The sequence below is a fragment of the Podarcis bocagei genome (assembly GCF_964188305.1).
Source record: "Podarcis bocagei genome assembly, chromosome: 10".
Taxonomy (NCBI): domain Eukaryota; kingdom Metazoa; phylum Chordata; class Lepidosauria; order Squamata; family Lacertidae; genus Podarcis; species Podarcis bocagei.
Window position 1 is genome coordinate 3,623,896 of NC_138135.1, and position 21,714 is coordinate 3,645,609.

Genomic DNA, 21,714 nt, shown 5'->3' on the forward strand with positions numbered 1-21,714 from the left:
AGTGTTTTGGGGACAAATCACAAAAGTCACAAAAGTGATGGTGCTGATTCTGGTAGTGGGCTGCATGTGCATGATATCTGCTGGAGGGGCAACCCCCCCCAACCTATACACAAATTCCTGCAACAGGGTTCCCTTGCAACCCTACCATTCTCTGATTCTATGAGGAATGAAGGAGACTGGTACCAGTGCCAAGTGCTGCCCATGAGGAACCTGGCCCCTACACGAATTTGGCTGGGGATTTAAATCATCCCTGCCCTTCCGCAGTGTGTGCCTGGGGGCGCATGCTCACTCTTCGCAAGGATGAGTGGAAGCCCAGGGGTCTAAGTAGGTGAAAGGGCAACTGGACCCAGGAAGGAGGAGGGAGGGGAGGGTCCCTCCCTGTTGATGCAACCAGGGGTCATCTTGCAAGGGTGGGCACAAGGCCAAGGGGCGGGAGGGCTGAGTCTTTCCTGTTGGTTGAAAGAAGAGGAATCTGGGGGGTGGGGGTGGGGAAAGCACAAGAGGGGAGTTCAGGTCCTGCTTGCGAGGGGTTCCTAAATGGCCTCGGCCCTGCATACCTGAAGGAGCGTCTCCACCCCCATTGTTCTGCCCAGACGCTGAGGTCCAGCTCTGAGGACCTTCTGGCGGTTCCCTCCCTGCGAGAAGCCAAGTTACAGAGAACCAGGCAGAGGGCCTTTTCGGTGGTGGCGCCCACCCTGTGGAACACCCTCCCACCAGATGTCAAAGAGAAAAACAACTACCAGACTTTTAGAAGACACCTGAAGGCAGCCCTGTTTAGGGAAGCATTTAATGTTTTATGCATTACGGTATTTTAATATTTTGTTGGAAGCTGCCCAGAGTGGCTGGGGAAGCACAGCCAGATGGGCAGGGTATAAATTTATTATTATTATTATTATTATTATTATTATTATTATTATTATTAATGGGCACTTGGTTGGCCACCGTGAGAACGCAACACTGGTTTCTCTCCCTGCGCTATCCAGCAGGGCATTCAGGCGCACTGTTGCCTCTGACTGGGCACAGCCACCCTGCCCAGGCGCCACCCAAACCTCTCTCCTCCTCCAGGAATTTCTCCAATCTTCTTTTAAAGCCATCCCGGTTAGTGGCCATCCCTGCCTCCTGTGGCAGGGAGTTCCGCAGGTTCATTCTGCGCCAGGCGAAGACGGACTGTCCTCCTCGAGAGAGGGAGAAAAGCTCTCCTACATCTGCTTTCTCCATGCCAGACACACTTTTCATAAACTTATATCAATACCCTTTATGAGGCGAGGAGACCAGAACTTTACGCAGCCTTCCAAATCTGGTCGCTCCAAGCATTCATAGAGTGGCCTTAGGAAACACAGGGTTGTTGAGTCGGGAGGTACCCCGGGGTCATTTAGTCCAGCCCCCTTCAACGCTGGACGATAACGGCCGTTCTGTTTCCAGTCCCTTTCCTAACGATCCCGCTAGGGGATTTGTCTTTTCCACGGCCGCTGCCCCTCCCCATCAAAACTGGGTGCTTGAGCGCGGGGTCCAATTGGGGGGGGGGTAGCGCGCCTTCCTTCGGAGGGAGAGCCAAAAAGCCGAGCAAGCGGTGCAGAAGTAGAGGCACGAGGCATCTTCGGAGATGGCGGGACGCGCGGGGGGGGGGGGGAGGCGGCGTGTCCGACGGGGCTAGCCCCCCCTTCTCTGGCCAAGAGCCTAGTGGGTGAGAGGTCACTGCAGGGGCTGGGGGGGGGGAAGAGGGCGGCTTCTGCACAGCCCGGGCGTGTGGCACGTGCAAGGCGTGTACAGCCGTCGGGGGGGGAGTCGTGCAAAGGCAGCAGGGAGCCCCTCCCCACGCTCCCTCCCCGCCCCCGAGCTTTCAGGAGGGGTGGGGCCAGGCGATGCGCTCCGAGACCCTGGATCGGCCCCGCGACGCCAGTTCCCACGGCCGCCCCGTCCAACAAAGCTTCCCTTCCGGGCGGGGCGGGGTCAGCGCCGCCCCGTCGGAGGAGCCATAAGAGGAGGGCGCGTGGCCGGCGGACGGGCTGCGCGTCGCCGCTACCGGGAGAGGAAGAGAAGGAGATCCGGTAAGTTGTTCCCCCACCCTCCGTCCCGTCCATCGGTTGGGGTCGTCCGGGGAAGAGGGGTCGGGGCTGCATTGAGCCTCGAGGGCTCCTCGCCTCTTTCCCCCACTGGGAAGAATGGACGTCGGGGGTCGGGGAGACTCTGCCCGTCGAAGGGTCCCGGGCCCATCGCCAACGGGACGGGCTGGGAACGGCGCCCCGGGCACCTGGGAAACCCTGCAGGGCCGTCCGCGCCCTCCCAGACGGAGCCCGGGTCGGAGAAGACAGTCGTCCCCCGCCCCCCCCCCGACACACGCACGACTAACCACCCGCGGTCCGACGGTATCCGGGGCTAACCGTCAGCCCAGAGGGACTCTGCACATGCTCCGGGGTAGCCTAGTTTAGTAACATGGGTTGTTTTTCGGTCCAGGCAGGGACGTTCGCCTTCTAGTTCCTGCTTGCCTACTTCAACATTTCGGGGGGTGTATGGGCTGAAATCTGCTCCTCCTGCTCCGCTTTAATTGCTATATCTGGGAGACTTGCTAGTTGAAGCGCTTGCAACAGGAGTCATGCGTTCCGGAGCACGTGCAGAGCGCCTCCCGTTCCTTCGGGCCCTTCAAAGTCATTTTATTTATTGGTCTTCTATCCCACCCTTTCCTCCGAGGAGCTCAAGGTACGGCTTACATGGTTCCCCTCTCGTCTCCTTTAATTCCCAAGAACCCTGCGAAGTAAGGGTAGGCGGAGACAGTAAGGCACTGGCCTTCAAGTTCCCGTCCAGTGAGCTTATGGCTGAACTTGGCTGGGCGGGATTTGAACCCTGGTCTTAGTCTTCATTGAATCCCCACCGCAACCCTGCGAGGAAGGTGAGCCTGAGAGGCAGCTTGGCCCCAGTTTCTTGCTATTGCCCTGATGGCTAAGTGGCAGTCCCAGCCCTGCTTCTAGAAAGTGGGCCTCGCAGGCTGCCCTCTGGCTCTCTTTGGGGGTCCTCCTATGTGCAGAGTGGGGCTCCCCTTCCTTTCGCCAGAGGCGGCGGCTGGTGGGCAGCTGCGTAGGCCAGTCGGAGCCTGCTCTTGGGGAAACTGAGGCACGTGGAGGAGTGGGGAAAGAGCCAGGGAGGGTCTGAGCCCCACTGGGGCCATCTGCACAGTCCCACGTAGTTTCAGAGCAGATTCTCTAGCTGAGATTCGTGCATTGCAGGGGGTTGGACTGGATGACCCTCAGAGGTCCCTTTCAACTCCTAGCATTGCTGACAGGAGTGAGGCATTGTCAGCATCTATTTTTTTATATATAAATTTTTTATTAGTTTTTTGACATATTTTCAACAGTAATTAAACATACTTTCATATCTTATACCAGCTTTTTTGACTTCCATCAGTCACATCTGAAAAATTTCCAATCTATTCACTAAATATACCTTTCTTACTTCCACAATTACATTTAACTCATAACCAACATCTCTATTCTTTCTCTACTTTGCAATGCTTCATACATTTCTCCTTACAAAACTTCTTGTAGTCCTACTAGCGGAATTTGTTGATTACAGTTGCTCTTCAAATAGTCTGTATATTTCTTCCAATCTTCTGTAAATCTCTGGTCCCGCAGGTTTTGAATCCTTCCTGTCATTTTATTCTGCATAGTCCATTAATTTTGTCTGCCAGGACACGACAAGGCTGCCCAATTTCCCCATTACTTTTTATTTCGGTCCTGGAGGTTCTGCTAAATATGATCAGAAGGGACCGTCTGATTAAAGGCATACAGGTCGGAGCCAAACAGTACAAATTGAAAGCTTTTGCAGATGATCTAGTATTTACGTTGCAGGAGCCAGAATGTAGTACTAAAAGAGTATTAGAATTGATTCAGGAATTTGGTCATGTGGCAGGATTTAAGTTGAACAAGTTAAAAACTAAGGTGCTTGAGAAAAATTTAACACCGATTGAGAAAGAGAGGTTTCAGAAGGAGACAGGTTTAACACTGGTTAAGAAAGTAAAATACTTGGGGGTTAATATGACCGCTAAGAATTTAAACCTATTTAAAGACAATTATGAGAAATGTTGGTCAGAAGTGAAAAAGGATCTAGAGATATGGTCAAACTTGGAGCTTTCCTTGTTAGGTCGAATTGCTGTTATAAAGATGAATGTATTGCCAAGAATGTTATTTCTGTTTCAATCATTGCAAATCTTAGACAAAATGGACTGTTTCAAGAAGTGGCAGAGAGACATTTCTAGATTTATCTGGCAGGGCAAGAAGCCCAGAATAAAATTTAAAATATTAACTGATGCAAAGGATAGAGGTGGATTTGCCCTGCCAGACCTTAAACTTTATTATGAATCAGTAGCATTCTGCTGGTTGAAAGAATGGCTGCTTCTTGAGAACACAGACATTTGGGATTTAGAAGGTTTTAATAATGTTTTTGGGTGGCATGCATATTTGTGGTATGACAGGGTTAAAGAACATAAAGCATTTAAAAACCACATTGTCAGGAAAGCATTGTTAAATGTCTGGATAAGATATAAGGACTTACTTGAAAACAAAACCCCAAGGTGGTTGTCACCGATGGAAGCAAAGGCTAAGAAAAGGCTCAATATGGAGGCCAAATGGCCGAAATATTGGGAAATTTTGGAACAAGAGGGAGACAAATTGAAATTGCAGAGTTTGGACTCAGTCTGACCCTTATGTTTCACTCCCCTTATGGTTTTGATCTATGGCCTACTTTTAAAATGAGGCTGCATTTTAAATTGCATTTTAATCTGTATTTTAAATTGAGTCCCCCCCACCCCCCATTATGTTTTTACTGTAATTTTACTGATGTTAGCAGCCCTGAGCCTGGCTCTGGCTGGCGAGGGTGGGGTATAAATTATTATTATTATTATTATTATTATTATTATTATTATTATTATTATATCAGGTACGTGGGAGACAGCAGGTTTCAAATGCCACCCCCATTGCCAAAGATGATGTTTCTATTTCAAGCCATACCAATTATTGACAATGTTACATGTTTCAAAGAATAGCAGAAAGCATTGTCTAAATTTATCTGGCAGGGGAAAAAAACCCAGAATTAAATAAAAGTTATTAACGGACACTAAAGAAAGAGGGGGATTCTCCCTGCCAGACCTGCAGATATATTTTGAAGCGGCAGCTTTCTGCTGGATGAAAGAATGGATTCAATTAGACAATGTTGATGTGCTGGATTTGGAGGGATTTGACGACATATTTGGTTGGCATGCATATTTATGGTACGACAAGATAAAGGCTCGCAAAGGTTTTAAAAATCATATAGAGTCATACCTCGAGTTGAATGCGCTTCGGGTTGAGCGCGTTCAAGCTGCGCTCCGCGGCAACCCGGAAATAACAGAGCACGTTACTTCCGGGTTACGCTGCTCGCACATGCACAGATGCTCAAAATGATGTTACACACATGCGCGGAAGTGGTGAAACATGACCTGCGCACACGCAGACACGCCGTCATGTCTTGCATTCCATTCGGGATGTGAACTGGGCTCTGGAACTGATCCTGTTCGCATCCCGAGGTACCAGTGTTATTAGAAAATCTCTATATAATGTTTGGACAAGATATAAAGATCTCTTAGGAAGAAAAACACCCAGGTGGCTTTCACCAATGGAAGCCAAGGGTATGAGAAGCTCTTTTGGTGACCTTGGGGGTGTGTGTCATCCACTGCCCTCTCTCAGCCTGACCCTACCTCACAGGGTTGTTGTAGGGCTTCAGGGAGGAGAACCATGTAAAGTACCTTGAGCCTGGAGGAAAAGTTGAGTTTTAAGTGCAGCAAATAAGATAATAGGGGGAAGGTGGGGCTTCTGTGGCCAAAATTGGAGTTGTGAGTTGCAGCCACTCAGGGGTCTGTTCTCTTCTTCTCAGGAGCAAGTCCTGGATCTGTGCCCGCCATCACCATGCAGTGGGTGGTGAAGATCTACCTCCTGGGCCTGGTACTGTCTCTTCTGTCTCTGCTCTTCGGGCTGATGAGCTTCCTGGGAGACCTGATGCCCCCCCATGGGCTGGACCCCTGCCTCCCCGGCCACTGGGTGGAATCGGAGGGTGGCAGCCTAGCGGACGGAGCCCCCCCAGGCCTCTCGGGGGATGACAAGCTCAGGACAAACAAAGGGATTGGCCCCTACGCATGAGCCGAGGGGCTTCGCTGGCGGCAAACCAAAATGACACGGATTATGTGGGGTTTTTTTTGAGGGATGGGCTTAACGTGGATGGGGCTGGGTTTGTATGTGCCTTTGCCAACCTCCCCTGGCGAAAGAGGGGGCTGGCAGCAGAAGCCCAGCTGGCCTGGGGAAGGAAGATGCCCCCACTTGGGAAAACCTCTGCACCCTGTTAATTTGGAGATTTGTGGGGCAGGTGTTGGAACCCCTGTGGATCGATATGGAGACGTTGCCCTCAGCCCCACAGCAAGCCGAGACTCTGCAAAAGGAACGCCTATTGATCTTCTGCTGCGGGACATGGAGAAGAACACTGAGGACTAGTGACTTGGGGCCAAGAATATGGCTGACTTCTTCTGCTTCATAGCCTTTTCTGAACACAAAATGGCTTGATTCTCAACAAACTGGGCTGAGTCACGCTCACTGAGCTCTAGACTCTTGGCTACACAGACAGAAAAGGTGTGCCCAGTGGCCGAGCCTGGCTGTTGGACGGACCTGCATTTGGCGAAATTGGGGCGCAGGATTGGGCACCCCAAGCAAAATTATGGGCTCCCTTCATAGAAACATTTCCCCCTGTTCTTCGGCGCAATAATGGATCTGTGTTCTCATCCTGTGAAAGTCTGCTAGGAATCTGTCTGCTTACCCCAAGGTTTAGCCATGCTGTCGCCAGTCCACCTGCAAGCAGCAGTTGGTGGAAGAGGCCTGCTGGACTGTGGATCATTTATTATTATTATTTTGCAGGAGGAGGCTCAGGGGGTCCCTAATTGCAAGGGAGGGCAGCTGTGGGCAAGGCAACCCCAGGGGCTGGGCGGGGGGGGGGGGCGTGAGAAGAGAAAGAGACCTGCCCCTGGTGTTGCCAGGCTGCCCTGCCCTCCTTCAGGTGCTTCAAACAAAATCCCTGTGCTTTTCATATCTGTAGTTTACAAAGACACCCCAAAAAGGATGCTATTTGGTCTGGAAGGAGCAAAGGCAGCTGCAAAGGAAGGGCTCTCGCATGCCCCCTGGTGGCAGCTGCTAAGAGTTTCAATGGAAACAGCTAAAAGTATTTTTAAGGACAGACTTGGGGAAATTCTAGCCTTGGGGTGAGTGGTTCAGGGGTGCCTTTTTTGTGCTGCAGACCACCTCCTGGATCTTGCTGGAAAAGTAGAAGGCTGTATCCTAAATTCTTTGCTGCGCCTCCTTCTCCGAAGAAAGAAGGATGGACATTTTAAGCCTGTTGAGCTGGCCTCTCCTAAAAGAGAATGTTCGTGATTCCTTCAATAAATGGCAACTCTTTTTAAATAAATATATATAAAACTCAAAATACGAGCTCTTTATTTGTGGGGAGGGAATTTTTTTGGGAGCAGGGAAACGGGGTGCTTGAAAAAGCTCCCCCTGTCACCCCCTACTTCATAGCTGTCAACTTTTCCCTTTTCTTGCGAGGAATCCTATTCGGCATAAGGGCATTTCCCTTTAAAAAAAGGGAAATGTTGTCAGCTATGCCCCACTTGCTGGAAAGGGCTTTTGGTTTTCTGAAGGAAGGGTGACTGATTTCAAAAGACGCCTTAAGAAGAAATCAATTTAGGTGCTCCTCCTCCCCAGAGGACAGGTATGGAAAACTCCCGTGAATGTTTATGATGGAAGAAGCATTCTGTGCTACCTAGAAGCTTACTTCCAGAATGGCGAAAAGGAACAGAAATTCACACACACAACACCCCGGCTGTGTTGCTGATGCCTCTGCTGGGCAGCAACTGCCCCCTCCCAGGAACAGCCCCCCCCCCCCGCTGGCCAGTGTGACATCACAGCTTGAGCCAGGTAGCCCCGCCCCTCTGCAGGGTGTCATCGCTGATGCTGGGGCAGCAGAGGAGCCCGGCTGCTGCTGGCTGGCTTGGCTGGCTGGGCCAGGGAGGGCCGAGAGTGGCAAGGAGGCCACGCCCGAGGCATGCTCACCCCCTTGAGTGCCCATGTCTAGAGGGGCCTTGGCTCGCAAGCACAGTGCTGGGGAGGAGCTGGGCCTGGAAGGGGGCTTACTGTGCCAGCTGGTCCGCTCCCCGGATTACAACCTGTTCCCCAACTCGGCGGTCTTTGAGAGCAACTTCATCCAGGTAGCTCCCCTTTCCTTTCCCCCCGGGTGGTTTTTCAGTTCAGATGGCCACCTGCTAGGGATGCTTCAGTTGAGATTCCTGCATTGCAGGGGGTTGGACTAGATGGCCCCTGGGGTGTCCCCTTCCAACTTGTGATTTGTGCTGGGGGTGCTTGCTTTTATTCGACAGGTGACCAAGAAGGGGAAATGGGTGGACATCACGAATTCACCCACCATCGTGACCATGGGAGTGACTTCCTCGGACCCCTGCCTGCCGCTCCCCAATGTCTTGCTGATGGGGCGCCACAGGGTCCCGATCCGGAGGAGCCACAGCAAGGCTTTAAGGCGTCCCCCTCTAGAGCTGACCAGGTAAAGTGCAGAAAAGAGATCTGTTGGTATACATTGGTACCTCGGGTTACAGATGCTTCAGGTTACAGACACTTCAGGTTACAGACTCCGCTCACCCAGAAATAGTACCTCAGGTTAAGAACTTTGCTTCAGGATGAGAACAGAAATCGTGCTCCGGTGGTGCAGCAGCAGCGGGAGGCTCCATTAGCTAAAGTGGTGCTTCAGGTTAAGAACAGTTTCAGGTTAAGAACGGACCTCCGGAATGGATTAAGTACTTAACCCGAGGTACCACTGTAGTCCAGCACAGGGGTAGGCAACCTAAGGCCCAGGGCCAGATGCGGCCTAATCACCTCCTCAATCTGGCCTGTGGATGGTCTGGGAATCAGCGTGTTTTTACATGAGTAGAATGTACCCTTTTATATAAAATGCATCTCTGGGTTATTTATAGGGCACAGGAATTCGTTCATTATCCCCCCCCCCTTCAAAAGGGATGGCTGAAAAAGGTTGCATTTATTGCATTCTATAACACTCAATAGTGAGGTAGCTTAGGCAGAGAGGCAGAGTCTGGCCCGAGGTGAGCTTCACAACTGAGGGGGGATTCGAAACCTGGTCTCTTCCGTGTTCTCAAGGCCGGATTTAGGCCCTTAGCTACTGAAGGTAATGGGGCCCTTGATATGTCCAGCTGTCCTTTGTCAACAACAAATGGTCACTGTTTTTGTGTTGAATATATGCTATATGGCAATTGATGGACCTAATAGCTATCTAATGGGATGCGGGTCGCACTGTGGGTTAAACCACAGAGCCTAGGACCTGCCGGTCAGAAGGTCAGTGGTTCGAATCCCCACAATGGGGTGAGCTCCCGTTGCTCGGTCCCTGCTCCTGCCAACCTAGCAGTTCGAAAGCACGTCAAAGTGCAAGTAGATAACTAGGTACTGCTGCAGAGGGGAAGGTAAACAGCGTTTCCATGCGCTGCTCTGGTTCACCAGAAGCAGCTTAGTTATGCTGGCCACATGAACCGGAAACTGTACACCGGCTCCCTCAGCCAGTAAAGTGAGATGAGCGCCGCAACCCCAGAGACGGCCACGACTGGACCTAAGGGTCAGGGGTCCCTTTACTTTTACCTTTTATATCACTCAATAGTGAGGTAGCTTAGGCAGAGAGGCAGAGCAGGAGAAAACCAAGGAATATTTTAGGGAGCAGGCTAGCAGGTGGGGCCCATGACTTACATCCTAGGAGGCTACACAACACAAGACACTGTTGTATGTAGGTTTTATTTTATTAGTTTTTTATCTTCTATTTTGGAAATGTACACCCAGGTTTTTTTCTGTTTAATTTTTTGGGGGGCCCCCAAGAGAGTGGGGTCGTAAGCTATGGCTTGTTCAGCTTATACGCAAATACGGCACTTCATGTCCTAATTCAGCACCCTAACCACTGCACCACACTGCTTCTGAGCCTCCCCTGCCCAGCAGCACCCATATCCTGACCGCCTCCGCTGCTTTGCCCCAGGCTGCTCCCCCTGCGCTACGTCCGCCTGTCCGTCCACGATGAAGCCCAGCGCATCCTGCGCGTTCAGACTGTGACGGGGAAGGTCTACTACCTGCAGTTGCACCAGGAGCACCCCCACGCCGTCTTTGCCCTGTGGAGCCGCCTGGCTGAGATCCTGCAGAAGGGCCTCTCCATCACCACCAAGGACCCCAACATTCGCATCCGCCACAGCTTGGTCCCCAGCGGCAGCAGCCCCTCCAGCAGCTCCTCCGGTGAGGTAAGGGGGCTGCTCTTCTCGCAAACTCCGGCACAGGGAGGGACGCGGTCCGAGGTCTTGGCAGAGGCGGTTCTTGTGGGATGTGATCCACGAGAGGCAGTCAAGTACAGTGGTACTTTGGGTTACATACGCTTCAGGTTACATACACTTCAGGTTACAGACTCCGCTGACCTAGAAATAGTACCTCGGGTTAAGAACTTTGCTACAGGATGAGAACTGAAATCGGGCTCCAGCGGCGCAGGCGCAGCAGGAGGCCCCATTAGCTAAAGTGGTGCTTCAGGTTAAGAACAGTTTCAGGTTAAGAACGGACCTCTGGAACGAATTAAGCACTTAACCTGAGGTACCACTGTACAACATTCCTTGCAATGCTAGAGAAGACATGCTAAGGGATGTGTGGTCCAGCCAGTTGAAACTTCCTGTCCTTCCTGGCTTGAGCATCCTTCCTTTTGTATGTAATAGAAGGTGGGTGTGGCCAAAAGGATTAGTCTTCCCTCTTTTCTTTTTTTTTGACTTTGTTCTTCATTTGAGCAGCTTCTAGCTAGGACTGCTCTGCTAGCTCTCAGCTAGCAGAAGCACTGTGATCATTCCCGCATATGGGGTAGATCCACATGTACATATTTGTAACTAACTCTGCCTTCAGGAATCCAACTGTGAACTGATGTGAGTAAACTTCTTTTATTGACTTTGAATAAGATTGTGGCGTCTTTATTCTTTTAAGAGGGATTCAAGGGAACTTTCCAGGAACGTGCAATTCAATCTGAGTCAGACTGAATTGTATAATAGTGAGAGGCTCACACGAGCCTGCAACCAGCTATCTCCTGTGCATATAAAAAGGGGAATGTAACTCTGCTAAGTAAAGGAACATGCTAGCGCAAATTAGGAAGGATATTAATAAACAATATATCCTCCCCTGCCACCCTGAACATTCCCACAGTTCTTGCTCTGGCCCGATGTGGGGGTGTCTGGGCATCTTGTGGGTGGATGTGGGGTCACCATCGCCAGCAGCTGAACAAAGTTGCTGCTGGTGGTGGTTAGGAATCTTCCCAACACTCTGCTGGGGCAAGTCAAACAGAGAGGTCACTCAGGGAAAAATGGCAGCACAGGGCTGCAGAAGGTTTGGCTGCCTTATTGGGCTGTCCAAGCTCTCCACGTGATTTTTTTGTCTTTGGGCGATGCATTATTCATGTCTTTCATTTGCGTTTTCACTCCCTTTCTTTTCTCTGAGGAGCTCAAGGTTGCTAACACTATTATATTATATTATATTATATTATATTATATTATATTATATTATATTATATTATATTATATTTATACACCACTTGATTGTAAGGGGTGGGTTACAAAAAGCAGGTTACAAAAAGATAAACCCGGAAAAAAATTATGACAATACTTTAAAACGTACAGAAAGTTAAAATACAGGCAAACCCCCATTTATATGGGGGTTACATTCAGATACATTTAAGTGAAAGAGTGTATATTTTAAACACCATTGAAAAAACCTGCAAACTCCCTGTTCCACCACTGGCCCATTCGGCCCCTTTTTGTGACATTTTTGGGTCGCTTCAGGGTTTAGCATGTTGTGTGTGTGGGCAGTCATGCACATATCAGATGCATCAAAAATGGTCACTGCCTCTACTGAAACAGGCTAGAATTCACGCCGACCTTCTTGGCATCTTGGTCTAAACAGAAGCTGCTTTTAGTGGGCGCCAGAAAGAGCGCATTGGAGGCGCCTGCTTGCTGTCAAGAGGCAGGGAGTTCCAGAGTTGCCACACTAAAAAAAATCAGGTTCTTGCAAATGCAGAAAAGATATTACATAGTTTTCCTGTTTCTCATTTAATCCCCAAAAGAACCCTGTGAGGGTTTGGCTGAGAGGCAGTGACTGTGCCAGTGAGCCACCATCTCCAAGTGGGGATAATAACAATAATAATAATAATAATAATAATATAGACCCCAGCTTCCAACACATATAAAAACATAATAAACCACAAAACATTAACAATCTGATCCAGTGTGAAAAGTCACAATATATTTCAAAGTGATTTTATTTATTTTAAACCACTTATATTAAACAAGGCAATATTCAACAATCCATTCGAATCTAATACTGCAAAATTAAACGCCTGCAAATAATAATTTGAAGGATGGCTAATTGGTGCTTGTTTGTAACTTTGGCAGGGTTTTGCATTATGATTGCTGCAAATGGCTTTGATATGCATTTTTATGACAGAGCGGCATACAGATATTTGTTATAAATAAATGAACTGGGGGGGGCAGCCAGGGGGGAACAGGGGGTGCCTTGGATTCACAGCAGCCTCTCTGGTTCTCTCTCTCTCTCCCCCCCCCCATTATGGCCTCAGTACGTGGACAGGGCAACCCGGGGAAGGAGCGCAATGAAGAAAGCCGGCAAGAAGGTGACGGGTGCCCTCGCCCACATCTCGAAAAGCCCCCCGAAGGACAAAGGCAAGAGGAAGTAAGTGGCCTGGACTTATCATGGGGCTCATTACCAACAGGCGCAAAATTGTAGAGCTGGCAGGGTCATTTAGCTCAACCCCATAAAATTCAGGATTCGCAGCAGAAATCATCGCAGGCAGGCGGCTGCCCAACCTGAGTTAATCTAAGAACATCAGAACAGCCGTCTGGGTCAGGCCAGTCTGGTCCAGCCTCCTGTTCTCCCAAGTGGCCAGGCAGATGCCCATCGTGGGAAAGCAGCAAGCGGGATTTGAACACATGGGCAACTCTCTCCTCTGGGGTCCGGAAGCGCTGGATGCAGAGCATAGCCACCGTGACTCCATGAATTTGTCTCATCCTCTTTAAAAGCCCTCCAAGTTGATGGCCACCATTTATTTCCTCCTGGGGAGGAGCGTTGTAGTTTGAAGGAGTTTTGGAAAACCTCCAATGAATCATAGAACTGTAGGTTTGGAAGGGACCCTGTGAGTCATCCAGTCCAACCCCCGGCAATGCAGGAACCACAGCTAAAGGATCCCTGACAGAGGGCCACCCAACCTCTGCATAGGTAAAGGGACCCCTTACCATTAAGTCCAGTCATGGCCGACTCTGGGGCTGTGGTGCTCATCTCGCTTTATTGGCCGAGGGAGCCGGCGTACAGCTTCCGGGTCATGGGTCAGCATGACTAAGCCGCTTCTGGAGAACCAGAGCAGCGCACGGAAATGCCGTTTACCTTCCTGCCGGAGCGGTACCTATTTATCTACTTGCACTTTGATGTGCTTTCAAACTGCTAGGTTGGCAGGAGCAGGGATCGAGCAACGGGAGCTCACCCCATTGCGGGGATTTGAACTGCTGACCTTCTGATCAGCAAGGCACTGTGGTTTAACCCTCTGCATAAAGACCTTCAAAGGAGGAGGAGAGGCCCATGAACTGGCCTGAGATCTACAGATGAAGGGGGCGGCATGCAAAGTTAATACCATATATACTCGAGTATAAGCTAACCTGAATATAAGCCAAGGCACCTAACTTTAGCACAGAAAACTGGGAACACTTATTGACTCGATTATAAGCCAGCTCACCACACCACAAACCTGGTGGTGGCGGCAGTGGTGGAGGAAGCACAAGCAGCCCAAAAGAGCTGCTTTTGGGGCTGCTCATTCCTCCTCCTCCGCCTTTGCCGCTGCTGTTGGTGGCGGCGGCGGAGGAGGAATGAGCGGCCCCAAAGGACCCTCACTTGAGTATAAGCCAAGGTGGGCCTTTTCAGCATAAAAAATGTGCTGAAAAAGTTGGCTTATACTCGAGTATATATGGTAAATAATAATGATAATGATAATAATGATAATTTGGATCTGTCGGTTCATGTCCTAACAGGCACTTCCCAGTGCTCTATGGCACAACAGCTGGAGCGTTTTCTTGCAGGCTCGAGGGCACATTTTTGGCATATCAAAGGGTGCCCCAGGAATGGTTGGCAGGCAATGAGACTGGGCAGGACTCCTCTTCCTCTGCCTGGGGCTAGCCTGGGGGTGGGAGGCAGCTGCTCAGGTCAGTGGGTAGGAAACGGTAGCTCTGTGCTGGAGGGGCAGAAAACGGACAAGCAGGGATCACCCCAGAACGGCAAAGTCCACTCTGTGCTGTGCGATGGTTGGGAAAGTGGAATGAGCTTTAAAGGCAAAGAAGTTGCTTTAGTGGAGGATGCTTTGGTTGTGATTTCTGCATTGCAGGGGGTTGGACTAGATGACCCCTGGGGTTCCTTCCAACTCTACAATTTTAGGATTCTATGCAACACATAGTTAAACGATGGAACTCATGGCCACAGGAGGCAGTGGTGGCCACAAATTGAGATGGCTTTAAAAAAGGATTCATGGAGGGAGGCAACGGCACTTCTGAATCCAGTTGTTGGAAACCACAGGAGGGGAAAGAGTATTGGGATGTGTCTGGGGAGACGGGGGCAATTGGCAGGCCCCCAACTGGTTCCAGCCACCGGCCGGCAGCCGGGCAAACTCCGGTTCTCGGAACAGCATCAATCAGCGACTCAAGCCTCAGAAACCTTTAGAGACTGAGCACGCTCTTATCAGCAGAGTGAATAAATCTTCACAATGGAAGGAGCAGACAGAGACATATGTAAGCATATTTAGAGCATTTTATTCAGCATAGTTTACAGCATGTCTGCTTCCCTTCGTGTCCAAGCAAACAACAGTATAGCGAAAGCTATATACAACAGAAGTTCCCGGCAGACTGCGCTGGAAGTAAACAGACATGTGACATAGAACAGCTCCACATGCCTGTCCTAACGGTGGGATGGAACTATATACTAGCAAAGAGTTGTTCTTGCGCTCAATTCTTGCTTGCTGGTTTCCCATGATGGGCACCCAGTTGGCAACTGTGAGAACAGGGTGGGCCACTGGCGGCCTCTTTTTATGCCTTCTGTGGGAGTGAGTTCCGCAGATTAACTATCCCTGTTTAGGGAAGCTTTTAATGTTTGAAGTTTTATTCTAATTAATATTCTGTTGGGAGCTGCCCAGAGTGGCTGGGGAAACCCAGCCAGATGGGTCGGGTATAAATAATAATAGTAATAATAATATTTTTAAATTGTTATTATTATTAGCATTCCTAAAACAGCGTCAACTGTCATTCGATTGACGTTGGAGAGAAACTGAGCTGAGAAACAAGATCAAGGGTACATATTGATATAGGAATGTATTAGATAAAGTGTAAAGAAATATACAATAATAAGAATACTTTCATTTGTAAAAAAAAAAAAAATGCAACGAGATTGATAGGACGTCTGTAGTGTTGGTACAAATATTATTTTGAAATACCGTATTTTTCGCCCTATAAGACGCACTTTCCCCCCTCCAAAAATGAAGGGGAAATGTGTGTGCGTCTTATGGGGTGAATGCAGGCTTTCGCTGAAGCCTGGAGAGCGAGGTGGGTCAGTACGCACTGACCCCTCTCGCTCTCCAGGCTTCAGGAAGCTATCCGCTAGCTGTGGGAGACCCAGCTCTCCCAGGGCTAGCGGAGACCTTGCCTGCACCCAGAAGCTTGGGGCACGCTGAGCTCCGCACGCCCCAAGCTTCGGGATTAGTGCAGCGCTCCGCTAGCCATGGGAGAGCCGCGCGGATCTCCCACGGCTAGCAGACTGCTTGCGCGCACCCAGAAGCTTGGGGCGCGCTGAGCTCCGCACGCCCCAAGCTTCTGGTGTAGCGCAGCGATCCGCTAGCCCTGGGAGAGCCGCGCGGCTCTCCCAGGGCTAGCGGACTGCTTGCCGGCACCCAGAAGCTTGGGGCGCGCTGAGCTCCGCACGCCCCAAGCTTCAGGATTTGCACAGCTGTCCGCTAGCCCTGGGAGAGGCGCCCGGCTCTCCCACGGCTAGCGGAGACCTTGCCGGCACCCAGAAGCTTGGGGCGTGCTGAGCTCCGCACGCCCCAAGCTTCGGGATTAGCGCAGTGCACCTGGGGGGGAAATAAAAAAAAATTCCTTTATTTTCCCCCCCAAAAAACTAGGTGCGTCTTATGGGCTGGTGCGTCTTATGGGGCGAAAAATACGGTGGCTTTATGTCTTTGTTTTTTCTTTCTTTAGGTACATAAATTTGGTATATAAACTTTGTATGCATGTTGGAAATTATACTATAATATGCCCTGTAATGTAATATGATAATGTATACATATGTGACATAAGAACGTTAAAAGGAAAGCATTCCTAAGACATAACACAGAGCTTTGAGGCACATTCCAAATTTCTTAAGCCACATCCTTGTGTTGCATTTTGTCTCCTTCCCTGACAGGGTGTCCTTTCAGGGAGATTACAATGACGAACTCTCGGCTCTGTCCAATGACATTAAAGGTAAGCAATTCCCCCCCTCAAAAAAGTGCTTATTTCTGCGAAAAGCCAGCACCCACCTGCCATGAGGTGCCACTGAGCCCCTGCAAATTCCAGATGTGCAGAGTCAGAGGGAGGAAGCAGTGGGACGGACACTCAAGTCTCTGTCTCCAAAGTGGAGCAGGTGTGTGCCATGGCAAAGGCCCTCAGGATCTGCTGGGGATGAGGGTCAAAGTAAATGGCTCTGGGTGCAGAGGAGCCTTTCCCCAACCGGGTGCCCTCCAGCTGTGTTGCGCTATAACTCCCAGCCAGCACAGCAAATGGTAAAGGATGCAGGCAGCTGGAGTCCTGCAACATCTGGAGGGAGCAGCTATTATTATTGCTATGAATTTATTTATTGCCAACACGAGTTAAGGCATTAAAACGCAATGTTAAAAACAGATTAAAACAACCTCCAGCCGTAAAACGAAGGTGGGTCCCTAAGGACATGTACCTCGAGTGGCAAAAGCCAGAACAAAGAGGTGTGTCTCCGCTATGGGATGGAAGCAGAGTAATGAAGGTGTCAGGCAAATCTCTGTGAGGAGGGAGGCCCACAGTTTAGGGGTCTCAACAGAGAAAGCCCTCTGCCCCCGGGACGCCAACCCCAAGTCTCTGAGGGTGGAGGAACCATCAAGAGCCCCCCCCCCGCCAACAATCCCAGCACCCAAAAGGGCCTGTAGTGAAGGAGGTGACCTTTCAGATACAGTGGTACCTTGGTTCTCAAACTTAATCTGTTCTGGGAGTCCGTTCGACTCCCGAAACCGTTCAAAATCAAGGCGCAGCTTCCGATTGGCTGCAAGAGCTTCCTGCACTCAATCAGCTTCCAAAAAATGTTTGCAAACTGGAAGAAGAAGAAGAAGAAGTAGTTTGGATTTGATATCCCGCCTTTCACTCCCTTTAAGGAGTCTCAAAGTGGCTCACAATCTCCTTTCCCTTCCTCCCCACAACAAACACTCTGTGAGGTGAGTGGGGCTGAGAGACTTCAGAGAAGTATGACTGGCCCAAGGTCACCCAGCAGCTGCATGTGGAGGAGCGGAGACGCGAACCCGGTTCCCCAGATTACGAGACTACCGCTCTTAACCACTACACCACACTGGCTCTCACATCCAAGCTTTGCAGTATTTGGGAGCTGATTTGTTTGGATGCCAAGCTGTTGTTTTCCAAGGTACCACTGTATTTGCAGCCTGAGTCATTTGAAGCTTTAAGCACCAACACAAAGCCCTTGAATTGGGCCTGGAAATGAACCCCCAACCAGTGCAGCTGTTTTACAATGGGGCTTATATGAGAACCCCAGACAGGAATCTGGCTGCTGCATTTTGGGATGGCTGAAGCTTCCGAGGCGTCTTCAAGGGCAGCCCCATGTAAATGGTATTGCAGTAGCCCAGCTTGGAAGTTACCAGTGCGTGGAGTTCAGAGGCCAAGTTGTCTCTTTTCAAAGGGGGCCACTGGCAGCTACAGGGACCCGGGTGGCACTGTGGTCTAAAGCACTGAGCCTCTTGGGCTTGCCAATTGGAATGTAGGCAGTTTGAATCCCCGCGACGGGGCGAACTCCCATTGCTCTGTCCCAGCTCCTCCCAACCTAGTAGTTTGAAAGCACACCAGTGCAAGTAGATAAATAGGTACCGTTGCGGTGGGAAGATAAATGGCATTTCTGTGCTCACTCTGGCTTCTGTCACAGTGTTCTGTTGCGCAAGAAGCGGTTTAGTCCTGCTGGCCACATGACCTGGAAAGCTGTCTGTGGACAAATACCAGCTCCCTTGGCCGGAAAGCGAGATGAGTGCCGCAACCCCATAGTTGCCTTTGACTGGACCTAACCGTCCAGGGGTCCTTTACCTTTACCTTTTTGCTGGTAGCTCACAAACTCTGAAGCCACCCCAGCCGAGCCAAGAGGCTGCTTCAATTTTAATGGAGCAGCTGTAGCCGCAGATAGGATGGAGATTCCAGAACAGGCATCCCCAACCTTCAGCCCTCCAGATATTTTGGACTACAATTCCCATCATCTCTGACCACTGGTCCTGTTAGCTAGGGATCATGGGAGTTGTAGGCCAAAACATCTGGAGGGCCGAAGATTGGGGATGCCTGCTCCAGAAGAGGAACTGCTGAGAGAAAAAACAGGTGCCAGAATCCTCTGGAGAGGAAGAAGGAATTCCTTTTCCTAACTAGGCACCAGAAACTCCCACTCTCAGCACTGCAAGGAGCTGGAGCTGGAGCCCCCAGGCAGGGCAGGTTTAACCATTTGGCACTGATTAATGCGGGATGCGAGGTGGTGCTGTGGTCTAAACCATTGAGCCTCTTGGGCTTGCTGATCAGAAGGTCGGCGGTTCGAATCCCCGCGATGGGATGAGCTCCCGTTGCTTGGTCCCTGCTCCTGCCAACCTAGCAGTTTGAAAGCACGTCAAAGTGTAAGTAGATAAATAGGTACCACTCCGGCGGGAAGGTAAATGGCATTTCCGTGCGCTGCTCTGGTTTGGACAAACGTTGTCTCCCTCGGCCAGTAACGTGAGATGAGCGCCACAATACCTGAGTCGTTCTTGACTGGACTTAACTCTCAGGGGTCCTTTACCATTACCTTAATCCAGATTAGTGCTTCTAGATGTGGGATTGTTAACAGAAGGAAGCATTTTGCTTCTTATTTAATTGTTTATTGCATCCATATCCTGCCTTTTCCTTAAAGAACCACAAGAGGGCATATGTGGTTTTTGCTCCCTCCTCATTTAATCCTCCCAGCAACTCTGTAAAGTAACTTAGACTGAGAGATGGCAGGTACTTTCCCCCAGGGACCCCCCCCCCCCCGTGAGTTTAGGGTCAAGTGAGAATTTGAACCCTGTTCTCTCAGGACCTAGTCCTCATTTCATTCCCACAACAGCCCTGGGAGGTGGGTTAGGCGCACAGGCAGTGATTGGCCCCAGCACACCCAGTGAAAGCTTCAGGGCTGAGGGGGGATTTGAACCCAAGTCTCTCCCAGGTCCTAGTCTGGCACTCTAAACACTAGTCCACACTGACTCCCTTGCTCAGACTAAGGCCCGTCAGACCAGATCTTCTGTGACCACCTATAGCCACAATTTTATTAGCCCTCCTCTGTGGGATAAAACTGCATTGCCCAGAGGCTGCTAATACGTTTTATTTACCTTATGAAATTTACAGCCTGCTTGGTTGTAGAAAACCTCAGAGCAGTTTGCGAAAATAATAAAACAGTCTGATTATTACCGCCAATTAAAATATTCAACAGTGATGAAACTAGCATACATAAAATCAGCAGCTGAGTTATTTTTTTTTAGGTCAGTTTGGTTTTTTTACTTTTATTATTGAAAATTTGGGGGGGTTGTTACTGAAAATTTTGGGGTGTAATGTTTTTAGTAGTTTTCTTTTTTTTTCATTTTTAAGCAATACCTCTAAAATAACTCAACTCGACAAAAATGTTACTTGGTGCCAAAAAGCGGTGTCAATGGGCAGGGAGTTCCAAAGTGTAGCTGCTTGCAAAGGCAGGACGGGGATTATGAGGCAGCCATAGCAGTGCCAGTTCCACAGTTTGGAGTGGTGAGGAGGGCATATATATATGGGCCCCAGTGCTTGGGGTGGTCTCATGCCTGCCCCTTAATTCCACCTTGCAGGGGCGCCTTTGCGGTGCGATCTGAGCCCTCCCGCCTCCTTCACCTGCTTCCCTGTCCTCTGCCCCTCAGCGCTGTTCTACGACATGCCTGCCCCCCTGGTTTGCGCCCGGTGCAAAGGGCGTCTCTCCAAGATGTCCCGCCGGCACAGCCGAGAGCTCAGGCCCTCCGAGACGGATTTGGACCTCCTGCCTTGGATGGACAGCAGGAGCTACGGACTCTGGCAGCAAGAGACTCCTTCGTGGCTGCAGCCCCTCAACCGGCTGAGCAGCTTGGCTGCCGCAGGCCTGAAGTAGAGAGACGGGCAGAGGCGCTTCGGCTCAGTCTGGGCACCGGAGATGAAGGCTGGGCAGCGATGCCACTGGGGAAACTGAGGCACCGGCTGGCAGAGACTAGAGAGAGAAATCCAAAGCGTAATAAAACTATATGGCTGGGTGTGAGAGGCATGGTGGGCAGCACATTTTTTTGAGGGGGGTGGCTTGGCGTTTCCGGCTTATGTTCCTGCCCCCTTTCTTGTCCTCAGTTCTCATGCCAGGGAGGATGAAGGGAAAGTGGCCAGAAATGGGCCCCCGCTGCAATTTCTAGCATTCACAGGGCTGGGAGGATGTACGGTGGTACCATAGTTCTCAAACGCCTTGGTACTCAAATGACTTGGAACCCAAACACTGTGAACCCGGAAGTAAGCGTCCCGGTTTGCAAACTTTTTTTGGCAGCCGAACATACTCCGTTTTAGAGTGTTACGCTGAGGTCTGTCTGTTTTTACTATTTATTTTGCGTTTTTGTGGCTCTTTTTTGTTTTGTTTTTGTGACTGTGTGGAACCCAGTTCAGCTCCTGATGAATTGATTGTGTGTCTGCAGTACATTGTTTCTTGCGTTCGTTTTATGGATCGATGGTCTCGTTAGATAGTAAAAATTCATGTTAAATTGCTGTTTTAGGGGTGGCTTTTAAAAGTCTGGAACAGATTAATCCGTTTTGCATTACCTTCTATGGGAAACTGCGCCTTGGTTTTGGAACGCTTTGGTTTTGGAGCTTACTTCCGGAATGGAACAGATCCTCTGCAATGTAGGAATCTCAACTAGATCTTACACAACAGGTATCCATCCAACCTCTGCTTAAAAGTGTTCAGCGAAGGAGAATCCACCACTCTTCCTGGAATCCTTCCTCTGGGCAGTTTATAACTTATCACTCTAGGTTCCTTTTTGCAAGGAGCATGGACGAGGCTGGCATAGCTTCCCCCAAAGAATCCTGTGTGTCTCAGTTCAGTTAGAAATCCACAGGATTCCCCAGGATTCCTTGGCACAACGGCTATTAAGCCAGATATAAATCTGGTGTGGATATTTTTCTTAGCCAAAAGGGATTGGCACAGACAACCCGTTGTGTCTGTTGCCCCCCCAAGATGCCAAACTTGATCCAAAATCCATTTTTGAATGCTCTGCCCTTTT

At 50.0% G+C, this 21,714-nt stretch overlaps 2 protein-coding genes across 4 annotated transcripts; both read left to right on the forward strand.

The window, feature by feature from the left end:
- Positions 1-281: 281 nt before the first annotated feature.
- LOC308596882 (uncharacterized protein) lies at positions 282-7,491 on the forward strand (the record flags this gene model as incomplete). The annotated part of the gene is made up of 3 exons (XM_081212186.1): positions 282-324; positions 1,761-2,048; positions 5,902-7,491. The coding sequence occupies 3 exons, from the start codon at positions 282-284 to the stop codon at positions 6,162-6,164; spliced, it is 594 nt and encodes a 197-aa protein (XP_081068312.1). The 3' UTR covers positions 6,165-7,491.
- Positions 7,492-8,000: 509 nt separating this feature from the next.
- LOC308595751 (Golgi-associated RAB2 interactor protein 1A-like) lies at positions 8,001-20,711 on the forward strand. 3 transcript variants are annotated; one of them, XM_081210432.1, is made up of 6 exons: positions 8,010-8,272; positions 8,441-8,619; positions 10,105-10,360; positions 12,718-12,830; positions 16,590-16,648; positions 20,275-20,711. In XM_081210432.1, the coding sequence occupies exons 1-6, from the start codon at positions 8,132-8,134 to the stop codon at positions 20,565-20,567; spliced, it is 1,041 nt and encodes a 346-aa protein (XP_081066558.1). In that variant the 5' UTR covers positions 8,010-8,131; the 3' UTR covers positions 20,568-20,711. The 3 variants fall into 3 exon arrangements, with proteins under 3 accessions (XP_081066559.1, XP_081066558.1, XP_081066560.1); XM_081210434.1 differs by having other exon boundaries at positions 8,011-8,272; positions 20,344-20,711; XM_081210433.1 differs by lacking the exon at positions 8,441-8,619 and having other exon boundaries at positions 8,001-8,272.
- Positions 20,712-21,714: the final 1,003 nt, after the last annotated feature.

What these genes read in the sequence shown, in the direction of transcription:
- LOC308595751 (XM_081210432.1), top strand. Translation starts at nt 8,132, where the DNA reads ATGTCTAGAGGGGCCTTGGCTCGCAAGCACAGTGCTGGGGAGGAGCTG. An exon ending in TTGAGAGCAACTTCATCCAG is followed by an intron (nt 8,273 to 8,440) that starts GTAGCTCCCCTT and finishes TTTATTCGACAG; the next exon opens with GTGACCAAGAAGGGGAAATG. An exon ending in CCAGCAGCTCCTCCGGTGAG is followed by an intron (nt 10,361 to 12,717) that starts GTAAGGGGGCTG and finishes TTATGGCCTCAG; the next exon opens with TACGTGGACAGGGCAACCCG.